Below are 15017 nucleotides of genomic sequence, written 5' to 3'. Positions count from 1 at the left end.
AGGCTAGTTACAAAGAACTTTTCGGTATAAATACTGAAATGTACCACTGAGGAGGGTTGTAAAGTTACTGAAAACTTTTTAGAATAATATGTTTATCTTTGTGTAATGATTAAGAAGAAACCCTGTCTGTAGGAAGAAAAGTTAAGACTGTAGGTCACAAGGTTCACCTCTTCCAACTTTATGGAGTTGTACAAAGGAAAACTTGAGTATTAACAACCATTTGAATAGATCATACAGGTAACCCAGCGTTCCTTAGGAAAAACAAAACGAACTGTATAGGCAACTATACAAAAGCAGCCCCACCTCCCAACACCAAGTATTTCTGGTTCTTTAGAAAGGTACTGCTACTGTAGCTCAGATTTAACAAGGGAATTAGTTATCAAAAGGTCATCATAAAGGAGAATATTCTTAAAATTCAAGAAATTTTTTGGGGAGGATTCAGAAACAGCTTACATAAAACCTACTAAGATGGATTCAATAAAAGATGCCGTTGTCCTCACCAGTATTTCCACTGTGCCAGTGTAGTGTCAGCCTACAGAAGCTGAATACCTCTATGAAGTGCAACTAAAGTAAAAGGCAAGTTTAACAAATATATCAGATTTAATGTTACACCTGCTTGTACAACTTCAAAAGGAGTGATAAGTGTACTCCAACAATGAATATTATGTTGTTGTGTAACAGTACAAAAGGAGTTCCAAAAACATTCTGAGCAAAGGGATTGGACTAAAAGCAATTCTGTAAAAGCAGTTCCAAAAACATTTGGAACAAAGACCACAATCATTGGGCTGAATTCATCACCTTCCAAATTCACCAACTACTTTGAAAAGGACAGCGCTCATCTGAAGATATTAAGTTGTAGTAAAATTTGTTAAAAATCAGTCTTACTGTCTTATATACGCCAGGCATACAACAAAAGAATTAAGTGATTCCTAATGCATTTTTACATGGAAGTAAACTAAATGGAATGTATATGTTTCTTGGCTGGCAAACTGCTTCGAAACTGTCCCAAAGGACAATTTTTTACCTAAGGGGTACTAAATTAAGAAAGTTCATTTCTACTGCCATGCTTTTAAAATTGCCTCCACTCATTAGCAGACAACAGAAATGTATCCCACAATGAGGCAGTCAAATAGTCTAATAAACAAACATGATGTATATATTTTAATCCACTTATGGATTAAACTCAAATTTATTCTGTAAAAACTTTTATCACTTTAAAATTAAAATCGGGCAGCACTGTAGATGACAACTGCAGTACTTAAAAAAAATTTTTTTTTGGCCGCACCGCAGCATGTAGGATCTTAGTTCCCTGACCAGGGATCGAACCTGCGCCCCCTGCAGTGGCAGCACAGAGTCTTAACCACTGGACCGCCAGGGAAGCCCTCTAGATGGTAACTGATCTTCCATATTAAAAATACTAAAAGAAAAAGTTTACTACTTAATCAAATTCTCCTAGTTTTACAGAGTAAATCAAGGGTCTGCAAATTATGGACCATTGGCCAAATCCAGCCTGCTGTCTGTTTCTGCACAGCCCATGAGCTAAGAATGGTTTTTACAGATAAAACATTTGCAAGTGATTTGATAACAGAGAATACTAACTCTAAATCCCAATTAAGCTAAATGTTATCCCTCCCACCCCACCCCGCAAAAATAAAAGAATCCCACATTTCTCACTCGTAGGCACGTATTATAAAACACTGTACTCCCTGGCTCCAGTGGTTAGGACTTGGCGCTCTCACTGCCAGGGCCGAGGTTCAATCCCTGGTCAAGGAACTAAGATCCCGAAAGCCGCGCAGCAACCCCACCCCCACCCCCAAAAAGAAAAGGAAAAAAAAAAGAAAACACTGCACTCAATTATTATGTTTTGAATTTCATTTCAATAAAAAAATTTGTTGATATTCGTTTTCTCTTTCTGTATAAGTACCTACATACTACCTAATATCCTCAATTCCGTTTCCTGGACCACAAAGCCTAAAATATTTACTATCTGGTCCTTTAGAGAAAAAGTTTCCTGAATCCTGGCATAGAGTAGACAGGTAAAGAGCTGACATAATTCTGCTGCCTAATCCATCACCTTCTTCCTAGTTATTTAGGCACCTGGCAGGTTTCACCCGTTAAATGCAATGCACTCACTCTCTCTCTCTCTCTCTAGATTCAGAAAGATTACCAGATGACAAATAGTTTTAACGTTTCAATCCTTCAAAATACATCTAGATATATCTACAAAGCTAAACTATGTCTCGCTGTAAAAAACACGGTGCTTATTTAATAACCAGTAGGAGTCTCCAAAGGAGTTTAGTTTCAAAGTTTATTGAAAAGCTTAATGGTTTTACTAAGTCAAGACTATAACAATACCAAATGCTTAGTAGAGGTTCTCTCCTTTAAATTTAAAGTTGTTCACTTGATATGCTCAGTAAATAATCATGGGTGCAGAACAAGAAACTACCATTCTATAATTATATATGGTTAAATGTTACAAAGCAAAAACAAGCTCTCCAACACCTTCAGATTCCACTTTAAGACTAGGTGATTAAGAAGTTTTTAAAGACATTCCTCCTACTGACTTCAAAAGTATTTCCCTTTTAATAAGACAACCACCAAAGATATAAAATGAGACTTTCTGAACCTATCATCATAGAAGTGAATTCTTTGTTGTTAGAACATATAAGAAATATTCAGACATTAACTGTTAAATTTATGTATCAAAGATAGTTCCCATGAGCCCTTTAGTAAATATTTAAATCCTCAACTTCTACCAAACTTGAAAATAACTATCAGCACAGAGTAAAAAACATTAGTCAGTAAAATCACTTCATTTACTCCACTAACAAATCATTTGTTAGGAAAAAACTGGCAATCAACTGGGATTTACAAAAATGATACTATTAAAAATCACTTTGCAACCAATTCACTCTTTCACCTCAGTTTTCATATTTCATCTTTCATTAGAAATCATACTTTCAAACAGAATTTTAACATGGTTTGAACAACTTGAAATAAGAGTCATAAAATGTACCTTTTGATGTTTGTTCTGGAGTTTCGATGAGACATGTAAGTAAGAGTTCTATGCAAAAATATTGGCTATAAAAAAAGTTAAAATATTAAAATTAAATAGGTGAAATTCTAGGAAAAAAATAGTATCAGTAAATTTTGTTGATTACTTACCGCTATAAGATTTCGCGTTCGAAGAAACCTATAGATCTGCGTTGGTTCTAGGTAACAGAAACAAAATCCAAAGTTATCTAAATTTACTCATTACTTAAGTTGTTAAGAAAATACCAACCCAGCCTATGTTATAACCAATATAAACCAATAACCTATTATGGAAACTATGTAGTGAATATTTACATCAAGAAAATAAGTATGCATAATTAGATCAAAAGACATTCAATCTATAGCATACATTCACAAAATGCATCTACATTTACTTTAAATTTAAGTTTCTCTACAATCTAGTTCTTAAACCTTGCATTTCTAAGGTAGCTATTTTTAAACTAGTCTGTATGCAGAACTGAAAAGAAGTAGTTATATTCATTTAGCTTAGTTAATTTAAACTATTTATAACCCATCTTCTAAAAAGTAGCTAAAATGAGGTAGTTGGATTCAGTAAAAGAACTCTTTATTGAAGCCAAATAACAAAATAAAATGTTCACTTTTTAACTGGTCTTTTCAAAAGTCTGTACAGTAGTCAGCCGAAATGGAATAAAACCGTTACCTAGATAGATGTCCTAATACAGATATAATCAAAGTGAAATCCAAGACATAAATTAGCTAAAATTTTTGATGAATATTGCTAGTTATAGTTCAAGTTTCTATTTTGCTCAGTGTAAATATTACCTCAGTATGTAAATACTACCTCAACACATATTTTTAAATAGATTCCCAAAGTGTTTTTAATGCTGTTTAGTTAAAATCTGTTATAAAGGACTTAGGTTACAGATAGAAAATATTTTATATACAAGTACCATAATACCAGTTACATTAATGACCTGTTAGTATTATGTTTCTTTAAATAAAGCAGTATAAAAATGACCTAATATGACTAACTATATTAGTAAATACCTCAAAGCATATAAACTTCTCAGAAACTAAGATCAATATTAGAGAAGAATCAAGTTGTTTTGTGACCATATCTAACTCTTAATGACAGTTCATCTCTCTAAAAGTAGACTCATCAAAAAAGCAAAACAGCTAAAACTTTCTTGCAGGATTTGTCTTCTCACAACATTTAGAAAGAATTTTTTAAATTTCCACGTAATCTTCAGTTAGTTTTAGTTTCAAATAAACTAAAAGGAGATGAGATGTTTTAGAAAGGCTGCAAACATGTATGTTTACTGTCATCACTGTGCTTTAGTTCTCCACCATATTTCCAACTGAAAGCCTCTCCAGATTTCTGAAAGTATATTGAGCAAAGGCTAGAATAATGTGAATCTTTCTCAAGCAGGTTCAATACTAATTTCAATAAAAACCGAAATTCCTTGTATTAAATTCCAATTAGAATTTCATGAAGCACTAATGAGAGAGAATGAAAGAAGGGTATTAAACAACGTAATACATCTTTCCAAGAACAGCTGATACCATGCCCTTAACATATGCCACAAAAAAATTGTAAATAAAGACCTTGAGTGGTAGAGCTGAGTTTATTCAAGTCTCTCTGTAAGACATCTAGCTATTAAAGGTCATCCAAATTACAACATCCATACAAAAGCAAAGAGGAAAACAATCAGGATGTAATATTCATTAAAGAACAGTTCAGATTACTCATAGTCATGATATTTCTTATATATTCTATTGTTTCTTTCCAGACACCTTGCCCCCCTTCCCAAATTAAGTCGTAGCTCTGCCCTCGAAACAGACCTTAAAAACAGAAACTGACATCAGAAAATGTCCCGAAATTAAGACAACTACAAACGGGCAGAATTCCGAGATCGTCTAGAGAGAAATAAGATGCTTAAACACTGCCTGTCTCAGTTTACGTACCCATGAAACGGGTGGAAAGATGTGAAAGGTGTAGAGCATCAAAAGGTGCCATGTTAATGCACCAAGTTAGTGCGAAGGCATTTCAGACTACTGACAATTTGGTCGATTTTACTGCACTCCTCTCTTCACAGGCTTAATTTTGCTCCTCTAAACCTACAACCGACAGCCTTGTACTTCTAGAGTACGGAAGGCATGAAAGAAAGCAAGAACTAGTCCTGGGATCTGACGGTAGATCCAACTGCACAGTCCAACTGTGACCTCCCCACCTAAAAAGCAGCCTGCTCTCAACGCGGGGCCCCATGCCTCAGCTCGCGTGTAAATCTTCGGGGAGGCACGAACCTCACCTGGACCCCCTAGTCCACCTCCCCCCAAGGCCCTAGACTTCGGGCCCCCTCGAGCCGTAACCCCGGAAGGCGGAACGGCCCCCTCAATTTCGCCCTCCACTCCCGAATCAAACCGACTCCCGGTGAGGAAGGGGGTCCCAGCACGAGTGTCCCGGCCCCCTAACGCTGCAAGAGGGGGGATTCCTGCCCTCAAAGCCTTCAACACACTCACTCTCAAAGGCCTGGAGGAAAAGCTCGTGGTCAGCCTGGACGTGCTCCATTTTCGGCTTCTTCACCGGTAACACCGCGGCCCCCGCCGCTGCCGCCACGGAGGAGGAGGAGGAGGCCGAGTAACTGCCGCCGCCTCCACAGCCCCCGCCGCTGGATTTGCCGCCCGACGCCGTCGCCGCCGCCACCGCCGCCGAACCCCCGAAGCCGCCTCCCCCGGACCCCGCGCTGGGCCCCGAGCCGCCCCCTCCCCCACCGCCGTGCTTCTGAGGCGCCATCGCGGTTCCTGCCTCCTCCCCCCGCCAGCTACCCGCCGGGCGGCCCCGGAGAGTAAGCGCCGGCAATACCAATCGCTCGCCCCAGCAGGCTCCGGCGGACCGAGGGGGGAAGGAGGAGAGAGGGGAGGAGAGGGGAAGGGAAGGGAGGAGGAGAGGAGGGAAGGAGGGAGGAAAAAAAAGTGTCTCCTCCTGAGAGCCCCGCTCCGCTCGGGAGACCGCTCACCCTAGCCTGGCCTCGCTCCGCCCACTTCCCCCGCCCGGCGCTCTGATTGGCCGGCGGGAGCGCGCGCCGCCCGGCCGCCCAGCCTGTTGGCCCGCGGATTCCCCCGTCAGTCACGCGGAGGCGCTTCTCGCGGAGGCGCGGCTTGGTTGGCCCGTGCGCGCTGCCGATCGCGGGCCCGGCTGCCTCTTTGAACTGAATTCGCGGGAAAATTAGGGGTCGGAGCGGCCTTCCTGCTGGCCCCGGTGCATTGTGGGGAGAGAGGGACCCAGCGAGCGGCTTAGGGAGCCGTTTCTCGCCTTCTGAGCGTCGTCAGTCGCCGCCCCCGGGGGATACAGGACCCCTGAGGAGAGGCGGGCCTCTGAGGAACGGGGGGGCGGGTGCTGGGGGGTCGAGGGGCTTGTTAAATGAACTGAGATCCATGCCGGATCACCGAGTCTCTAACTTCACAGGAAGGGGCCTGCTTGGGGGTTGGTCGGGTCGCTTCTGGTCTGAGGGGCTCGCAGGGCGAGGATCTCTTCCCCGGTCCCCTCGCCACCACGTGCCTCAAGCCACCCTTGCCCGAATCCCACCCAGCGAGCCCTGGAGAGGACTGGGGGCAGCCAAGGGATTGCGGCTGCTGCTCTCGGACGCCGCTGGGCTCCACCAAAGGGAGCGATTTCTAGGGAGCAGGAATGTTCTATCAAATGAGGAAAAGGATTTTCTGTAGGTGCGGTGAGGCATCAGGATCGTTACTGAGAGCGGCTGTGGCTTCTCAACGTGTTGGAAGCAAACCTTAGATATTTGATTCCCGGACACCACAGGAGTGGCCAGAGGGACAAACTGGATGATTTCTTAGAAGTACCTACACCCATCTTGAGAACCTGCTCATTTTGCGCTCAAAAACTGGAGAGGGGATCCGGTGTTTAGCCGGTCTCGCTTAAAAAGAGAGATGCATAGGCCCGGACGGGTTTGGAGTTGAGCTAATACTCTTCAAGATTTGAATTTCAGGTCGGACAAGATGATCTCTAAGGATGTTCTTCCAAATCAAATCCTGTAATCTTGTGTTACATTAAAATGAAACATTATCTTCAAAAATTCCAATCTGTAAACACAGAGCCGTTTCATACTTTCAATAATATTTTTTAAATGCCTGCTTTGAGCCCTTTATAGTTCACTTCAAAACGCTGTTTACAAAGCAAGCACCTTTAGAATGGTTATTTAAATAACCAAAGTGCTGATTTTACAATGCATTTGCTACTTAAGAAAGTGAGCTCTACAAATGATGCATGTAGTAAAAAATTTGGCATTTCAGGAACACATCTGAAATTAGGTATACCTGTTGCTGATTTTTAAGTACAGTCTATATTTTTAGTCGGACAAAAAGTTCAGAATGCTCTCTTGTTTGTTATACTGTCTGTACTCAGTATTTAAAAAAAATCTCCCCCTACCAAGAAAAAAAAAAGAGGTTTTGTTTTGTTCTTTAGATTTCTCAAATAAGCCTTCTCTGATTAGTGCCACCCCTAGAGGCTTGTGGGGTTTTAGATCTTGCTAAAGTGCTCATCTTTAGCTTTACAGGGTTAGAAAATGAAGTTTCATCAGTTCAGTCAGGGTCTGGAGAACTAAAGCGCATTTAAGCAAATCACAAGATATCAAGTTATAAACCAGAATGCTAATTTATTAATTAACAGTAAATGTAACTGGCAGAATTACCAGTCTTCATCATTGATACAGGGTTCTTCTTTGGGGTGGGGGGAGGGTGGAGATACAGGTACAGTCAAAGAAAAAGACCGAGTCACAGGTTATCATAAATCTTTGATGAACAGAAAAATGGAGCCAAAGGAGTTGGGAGGTTCTTAAAGGGTATTTCCTTTAGGAATGCTATGGTAGCGTTCTAGGCTTCAGCATGGACATGGTTTTAACGTACAGTCGCTTACCAGTACTGGTCGTGAGAATCAAAGCCATCCATTCTATGGGATGGGCATAGTAACAAATTCTCCCTTTTTGTATTCTCCTTTGTGGAGAACGTATGTAGAACACTAAAAAAAAAAAATCCTTATACCCTCGGACAAATTAGAATTAATTGAGGGGTTTTCTTGGTTACATTACAGTATTCTTAATCAGACTCTGTCCTATAGGTAAAATGTCTGTATATCACCTCAGTATTGGTCACTTCTGTGGCCAGCTTATTTATTTTGTGTTGTTATTTTTAAGTTTGGTGGGGCAACAGTTTTTGAGACTTTCGATGCCAATTCACTGTCAAAGACAGGTGTCTGTTTAGTCCCCTAACTCACACTGAATTTGAATTGCTTTCCAGGGTTTTGTTTGTTTCTGCCTTCATGCATATTTGGAATTGGTAAACTCCTAAAAAGCAAAGGCCACTGTTCATTTCTTTTATATTTCCTAGCACAGGACTAGATACACGTGCAAGGAAAGAAGAAGAGCAATCGTTTTGACCTTTATAGTTGTGAGTATGCTTTTATGTATATTACCTCACTTTGTCATAATGATCCTATGAAATTGGCACTATTTTCATTTTACAGAAGAGAAAATAGTCTCAGAGAGGTTAAGTGATTTGCTCATTTAGTGGCAGAGCTGTGAGTTGGACCCAGGTTTTTGTTTTTGGTTTTGGTTTTGGCTGCACCATGCAGCATAGGGGATCTTAGTTCCCCTTACCAGGGATCGAATCCGTGCCCCCTGCCTTGGGAGCACGGAGTCTTAACCACTTCCCTGGACCACCAGGGAAGTCCCTGGACCCAGGTTTTTAAAATTCAATTTCTATGCACTTTTGCAATCAGAATAAAGTTATCCTTAGTACCTCAAGTTGACTGTTTTTAAGTATGTTTTAAAAACTGAGGACCACTTAGCTTCTCTTACCAAAAAAAAAATCATTTTATACTCCTTTCTATTGTGCCCTTTTTCATCAGTGTCCCCACTTGGCCTTACACAGACTTCTATGCTGGGATTTTTAACCTTTCTTGTGCCATGGACCCCTTTGGCAGTCTGATGAAGCCTATGAAAGCTTCTTTTGTCAATGTACAAATATAAAATGTATTGGATTATAAGGGAAACCAAAAAAGTTGTGATGTGTTAATATAGGTGCTTCTTTTTAAATTTACTAAATAAGATCTAGCAGCAGGTCAGTCTTATGACTATCATAATTTCAAAGTAGTGATGAGGGCAAATAATATTTTGAGATACCTGCAAGAAGTGTAATGTGATATGAAAATATCTGTAACTTCTCTTGGAAACAAAGCCACAGGCATTGCTAACACTACTGTGATTTGTCACCTATATTAGTAGCTGAAGGAAGTGCTAAATTTCAGTTAGAGGTTAATGTACATGAAGATGTAATTTATTTTCTCCTCTAAATTCGGGGACTCCCTGAATTTGATACAGATTTACAACTTGGTGTCACAGCATCAAGTCTTTTTCTTTCTACTTGGCTGTAAGCTCTTGGGGGCAGGGATGATGGGTGATTTGTTTTAGCAACTGAGGTGTCTGTCACTGTGCCTGGCATAGAATAGGGGCTCATCCAATGAGTTTTGATAAATAGGAATGGACACCAGTGCATAAATATAAATACTGATAATAATAATTAAGTACTTACTATGTGCCAGGCAGTATTTTAAGCTTTTAACAATTCCAACTCATTCAGACCTCCCACCAACCCTCTGATGTTGGTAACTATTATTTTTCCCATTTTATAGATGAAGAAACAAAGGTAAGCCTTGTTAAGTAACTTGCACAAGATAAGTAATGGAGCTGGTATTCTAACCCAAACAATCTGCTTCCAGAGCCCTCACTCTTGACCATCATGCCATGAAACTGGAGAGCTTTAGAGATAAAATATTGCACGTGTCATTTCTAGGTCAAGAAAGATTAGTAAATATTGCCTCTGATGCACTGGAATGAACGATCATCAGTATTGAATGCATTTGCTGAAAAATAACCTAGGTTTCAGTTTTCCTTTTTACTTGTATAGTGTCTTTCTATCTTCCATCCACTCCCATCACCTTAAGATTAAGCACTGAGTCTAAGCCAACAAAAGCTATATCAGAAAAAAATATATGTGTAAGTCTTGCTTTGAGGGAACTGAAGTTATATTTGCTGATAAATTCTTGGAGAGATGTAATCAAATTTGATTTTTAAAAAGGAACAGCCTCCAAAGTAAAAATACTAATAACCTACTAATAAAAGTTAGTGTGAAAGAACAATTTTAACAGTTCTATTTGAAATTTAAAATCAAAAGCTTGCACATTTTTGTTTCCTTTGTCTAGGAAAGAAAAACATGAGAACCATGGAACGTTCACTGTGTATTATGGGGTTTTCATAATAAACCCCTGATTTGTGTGTGTGTGTTTATCTAGGTTTAACTAGATATAATAAGGGTGCTAGTAAGGCATAGTTAGAACCCCTGGGACAAAAAGAAACTTGACACTAATAACTTGAGGGAGGAAAAACCACCTGAGACAAATTGGAAATATCTAAACCTGAATTTTGGGAGGCCTACATCTGGAGATAGCTACTATGCCCATTTTTAAAACTATAGGACAGGTGGTTTTATCTTTAATTTTAAACAAAAGCAGGAGTGAATTGATATTTATTGAGCATTCTATCCATACAACAATCATAAACAGTTATGTTATTTACTATTGTTAGCCTCTCACACACGAGTAACTGAATCTCAGAGAGATTCAGTAACTCTCTCCCCATCTCACAGCTTTTAAGTGGGTGAGCTGAGATTTGAACCCAGTTACAGGGGACTCAAAACCCCATGTGTTTTCCAGTATAACAAAGGTATCTAGGAAGCATTTTGGAAGCCCCAGAGTTTCAAAAAGCTACCTCAAGGGAAACAGTGTGGACTCTGCTTCCCCTTGCGTTCATCTCCAATCAGAGCTGTTCTGCTTTTATGTGTTGTATAATTTGTTTGAAGATAATGGATCTACTTGCTGAAAAAATATTTTTTGAAAACCACCGCATTACACTCAGCTACCTTCCCAAGCCTGATAATGAGAAACAATGAGCTAAAATGACACTAATAATGTATTCTGGGCTATACTCACCTCAAAATTTGACACCATTAAAAACAAGAGTATGCTAAGAGTAATGAAGATTACTTTAATAGTAATGAAATATAGATGAAAAAAATCTGTGTATATGTCACGCATGCCCTGCCCAGAAAAAAAAAATTCAGTCTTGCTGTTGTTACCCCTTATCTTCGTGTGAACTGATTGTTTCCAAACTAAATGTTTCCTTCATTTTCTGAGGAAAAAAGAGCATTACTATGTCACCATTCTTCATAAATAATATCAACAAAACTAGGTATTATACCACTTCCATAATAATGGTATAGTCTGGATTTCCATTTAAAGTTTATAAGTTCACCTTCATTTTACAATTGCTGATTACTACTTTTAATCAGAACAAATTAAGAGATACAGGTCTTTATTTTTAGCTAGTTGTCGTTTTACAAATATTGTTCTTCTTTCCATGATATGGTTTTTGTTTGAAGGATACATTTAGCAATTACTGTTTATAAATTGATTTATTATATGAAAACAAATTTTATAGCTAGAGGAAACTTAGATAGTATCTAGCTTAAGCCTCTTTTTATACACCTGAGGAAACTGAGTTCCACAGTTTAATTTGCCAAGATCACACAGGAGGTTTAAGTGTATGCTGAGAGAGAATCTATAGGGCTAAATGTTTGTGGAAAAGCTGCCTCTTAGCTTATACATTCAGTATTCTTTAGGATGTTTTTATGTACTTCATAAAAAAAAGTCCTCATCCACCTTACTCTACTCAGAATTTTATTTCTTCTTGCACACTATTCAGTGGAACTAGACCCTGGGGAAACATTGCTATAATTCCTGGTTGAACTACTTTTTTTCTTCATACTCATGGCTTCCTACAATAACTTATTCATGTGACTAATTTGAGAAAGTTGCCACCCTCATGGTTGAGCTGAATAAGAGAGGTGTCCTGAAGAGACCACAGAGTGCTTTAGCAGCTGTTTTTGATAGAACAACACAGACCTTACATGCTGCCACTGGGATAGTTAGTACTCTACGTGCCTGGAAAAAATTCCTTGAGATCATAAAAGCATTTGACAATAGATTTCAGAATTCTGTAACCATTTTCTATCACAGAGGCATTGTAAGTGATGAGAGAGAGCGATTGGGGGAGTAGGACTTCAACTTCATATCAAGATAAATTGTTTCTGTACTTTTAGTGTATCAGGATCAAAATTAACACGCAGAGGCAAATTTTAATTTGGTTGGGCTTTCTTCAGAGAGTACTCTTCGAAGAGAGTTTTCTTAATAGGAGAGAAATGCTTCTGGCTCTATTTCTATTTTTAAAATCTTGTTTTCCTCAAGTTCCACTTTGCAGCAAACTTAGGAGAAAGAACATTATACTATCAATGGAGACTTGACTTGGTCATTATTTCACAGTGTGAGTTTGAGAAAGTTATTTAAGTTCTCTGGTCTTTCTTTTCTCAAATATAAAATTAAGGATTGATTTAGACCAGTGATTTTTGTCTATAACAGAATCTCTGGAAGTTGAAGGTAGATCATGTGTAATGTGGAAAATCATGTTCCACATTATAATTTTATTTTTGGAAAGCAAAAACAAAGCTATCTGCAGTTTTTACCCTATAATCAGTGAAAATAAAGTTCTTTATCAGTGGGTACATGAAGAGATAGACAGTTTTCCATATATCAGTGTTCTTAAGGCACATCTCCCTAGAAAGATAGACATGGGTTACAGGGGTAGGGGAATAGGAATTTTTTAAAAATCAAATTAGATATCGAGGAAAAAAAATCAAGAAACACTGATATAGGTTATTGTTAAAAGTTATCCCCGTTCTTTAATTCTAAGAAAATCACAGAAATCACCTTCTAGTGTGCTATACCAAAGTTAAATTCATCCTAATGTTCCTTTTCTGTAAAAATCATAAAACTTGGGTTCTACTTTTGGTTCCTGAATGATCAATAAACAAAGGGCAAATAGTGTTATCTTTTCTCCAATGGAGCAAAAAAGGGTTACAAATTCAGCTCAAAACATGTCAAATGATGTAGAAGAGTGCCTGGTAAGAAGGTGAACTGCACAATATTTAGAATGGGAAATGAAAAAGGAAAGTTTATATTGTACTTATCATGCAAGAATATAAAAATCCTCTTTTCACAGATTAAGACAAAAATATCTGAAAAAATGCTGAGAGTACAGAAGGATCTGAACAGTCTGAATTGCCCACAGACAGTAATGTTAAAAAATAAGTTGTTAGGCCTTTTAAAAAATATTCAATAATTTATTCAACCAATCTTCTATTAATTCTGTGTTACACTATGGTAAGAAGAAAAAAAAGGCCTGTATAAATTGCTTTTGGGAATTTGTTCAGTCTTTTTTTTTAAATTACCTTTACTCTTTTTATTTTTTTAATTAATTAATTAATTATTTCTTTGGCTGTGTTAGGTCTTTGTTGCTGCGCACAAGCTTTCTCTAGTTGTGGTGAGCGGGGGCTACTCTTCATTGCGGTGTGCAGGCTTCTCATTGCAGTGGCTTCTCTTGTTGCAGAGCACGGGCTCCAGGCGCACGGGCTTCAGTAGTTGCAGCACGCAGGCCTCAGTAGTTGCAGCACACGAGCTCAGTAGTTGCGGCACGTGGGCTCTAGGACACACGGGCTTAGTTGCCCCATGATGGCATGTGCGATCTTCCCGGACCAGGGATGGAACACATGTCCCCTGCATTGGCAGGCAAATTCTTAACCACTGTGCCACCAGGGAAGTCCCCAGTCTTTTTTTCAGGGCCCCAAATGGTCAATTATTTTTAATGTTCCATGGATGTTTCAATAATATGGATATTTTCTGTTGTGTCCAAAGTTAATCATCTAGGGAATTCCCTGGCTGTCCAGTGGTTAAGACTCAACGCTTTCACTGCAGGGGCCTGGGTTCAATCCCTGGTCGGGGAACTAAGATCCCCGCAAGCCACTTGCAGCAAAAAAAAAAAGAAAGAAAAGAAAGAAAGAAAAAGAAAAGAAAACACACACACACACACACACAAATAAAGTTAATCATCTATGTCTGTCTACCTATCAATCCATCTATCATCCTCCAAGATACCACATTACTTTTGGTCCTCATGCTCCTTAGTCTCCTCTGGTCTGTGGCCTGTGACAGCTCTCAGACTTTCCTTGTTTTTGATGACCTTGACAGTTTTAAAGAGTACTGGTATTTTGTATAATTTTCCTCAGTTTGGATTTGTCCGATGTTTTTCTAATAGAGTGGGGTTATGGGTCTTGGGGAGGAAGATCCCAGAGATGAAGTGCCATTTTCACCACTTCATATCCAGGGTACCTGCTATCAACATGATTGTCATTGATGATGTTAACCTTAGCCACCAGACCAACTAAGTATTTCACAGTCTTCTCCACTCTACTCTTTGGAAGCAAGTCCCCACGTGAAGCCCACACTCAGGTGTGGTGATAGAGGTTGTGGTGGTGAATTAAGCTCCACTTCCTTGATGGGGGAGTAGCTTTGTAAGTTATTTACAATTCCTCTGTATAGAAGACTTTTCTCCCTCATTTCTGTATTTATTCAATCATTTATTTATGGATATTTACTTGGATACTTTGGGCTATATCCAGTACTACATCATTTAATTTGTTGTTCAGATCGTTGCTGCTTTGGCCATTGGGGAGATCTGCCCCTTTGACATAGCACCATCATTTTGTTTTGTTTTTAGCAATTTCTTACTTTCTTGTACTCTGACAAAGTGCCAGCCTCATCTTGTATATTCCCTACCCCAGTCCTAGAGCAGCCATTTCTCCAAGGAGCTCTGGTTCCTTTCATTATGATAAAATGATGGAGAAACCAAGATGTGGGTGCTGGGTGTGCTCATAGCTTCTGAGGTGTCATTTCTTCTAGGCCCTCTCAGTGGATAGGATATATGTGTATGTATTCTAGCACGTGCATACACACAAATCTGTAATTATTTCTGCCTGTCATC

The 15017-nt window shown here is 39.2% G+C and overlaps 1 protein-coding gene across 1 annotated transcript in view; it reads right to left on the bottom strand.

The window, feature by feature from the left end:
* The window catches only part of SUZ12 (SUZ12 polycomb repressive complex 2 subunit), a 36267-nt gene extending 30209 nt beyond the window's left edge, over positions 1 to 6058 (bottom strand). The window contains exons 1-3 of the mRNA XM_061175396.1: positions 5536 to 6058; positions 3166 to 3212; positions 3017 to 3081 (exon numbers count right to left, since the gene is read on the bottom strand). Of these exons, the coding sequence (XP_061031379.1) occupies positions 3017 to 3081; positions 3166 to 3212; positions 5536 to 5809 (386 nt within the window). The 5' untranslated portion in view covers positions 5810 to 6058. The remainder of the gene's footprint in view (positions 1 to 3016; positions 3082 to 3165; positions 3213 to 5535) is intronic.
* Positions 6059 to 15017: the final 8959 nt, after the last annotated feature.

This window comes from Eubalaena glacialis, chromosome 19 (genome assembly GCF_028564815.1).
Source record: "Eubalaena glacialis isolate mEubGla1 chromosome 19, mEubGla1.1.hap2.+ XY, whole genome shotgun sequence".
Classification (NCBI taxonomy): Eukaryota; Metazoa; Chordata; class Mammalia; order Artiodactyla; family Balaenidae; genus Eubalaena; species Eubalaena glacialis.
This window is presented reverse-complemented; position numbering and strand designations above follow the sequence as displayed.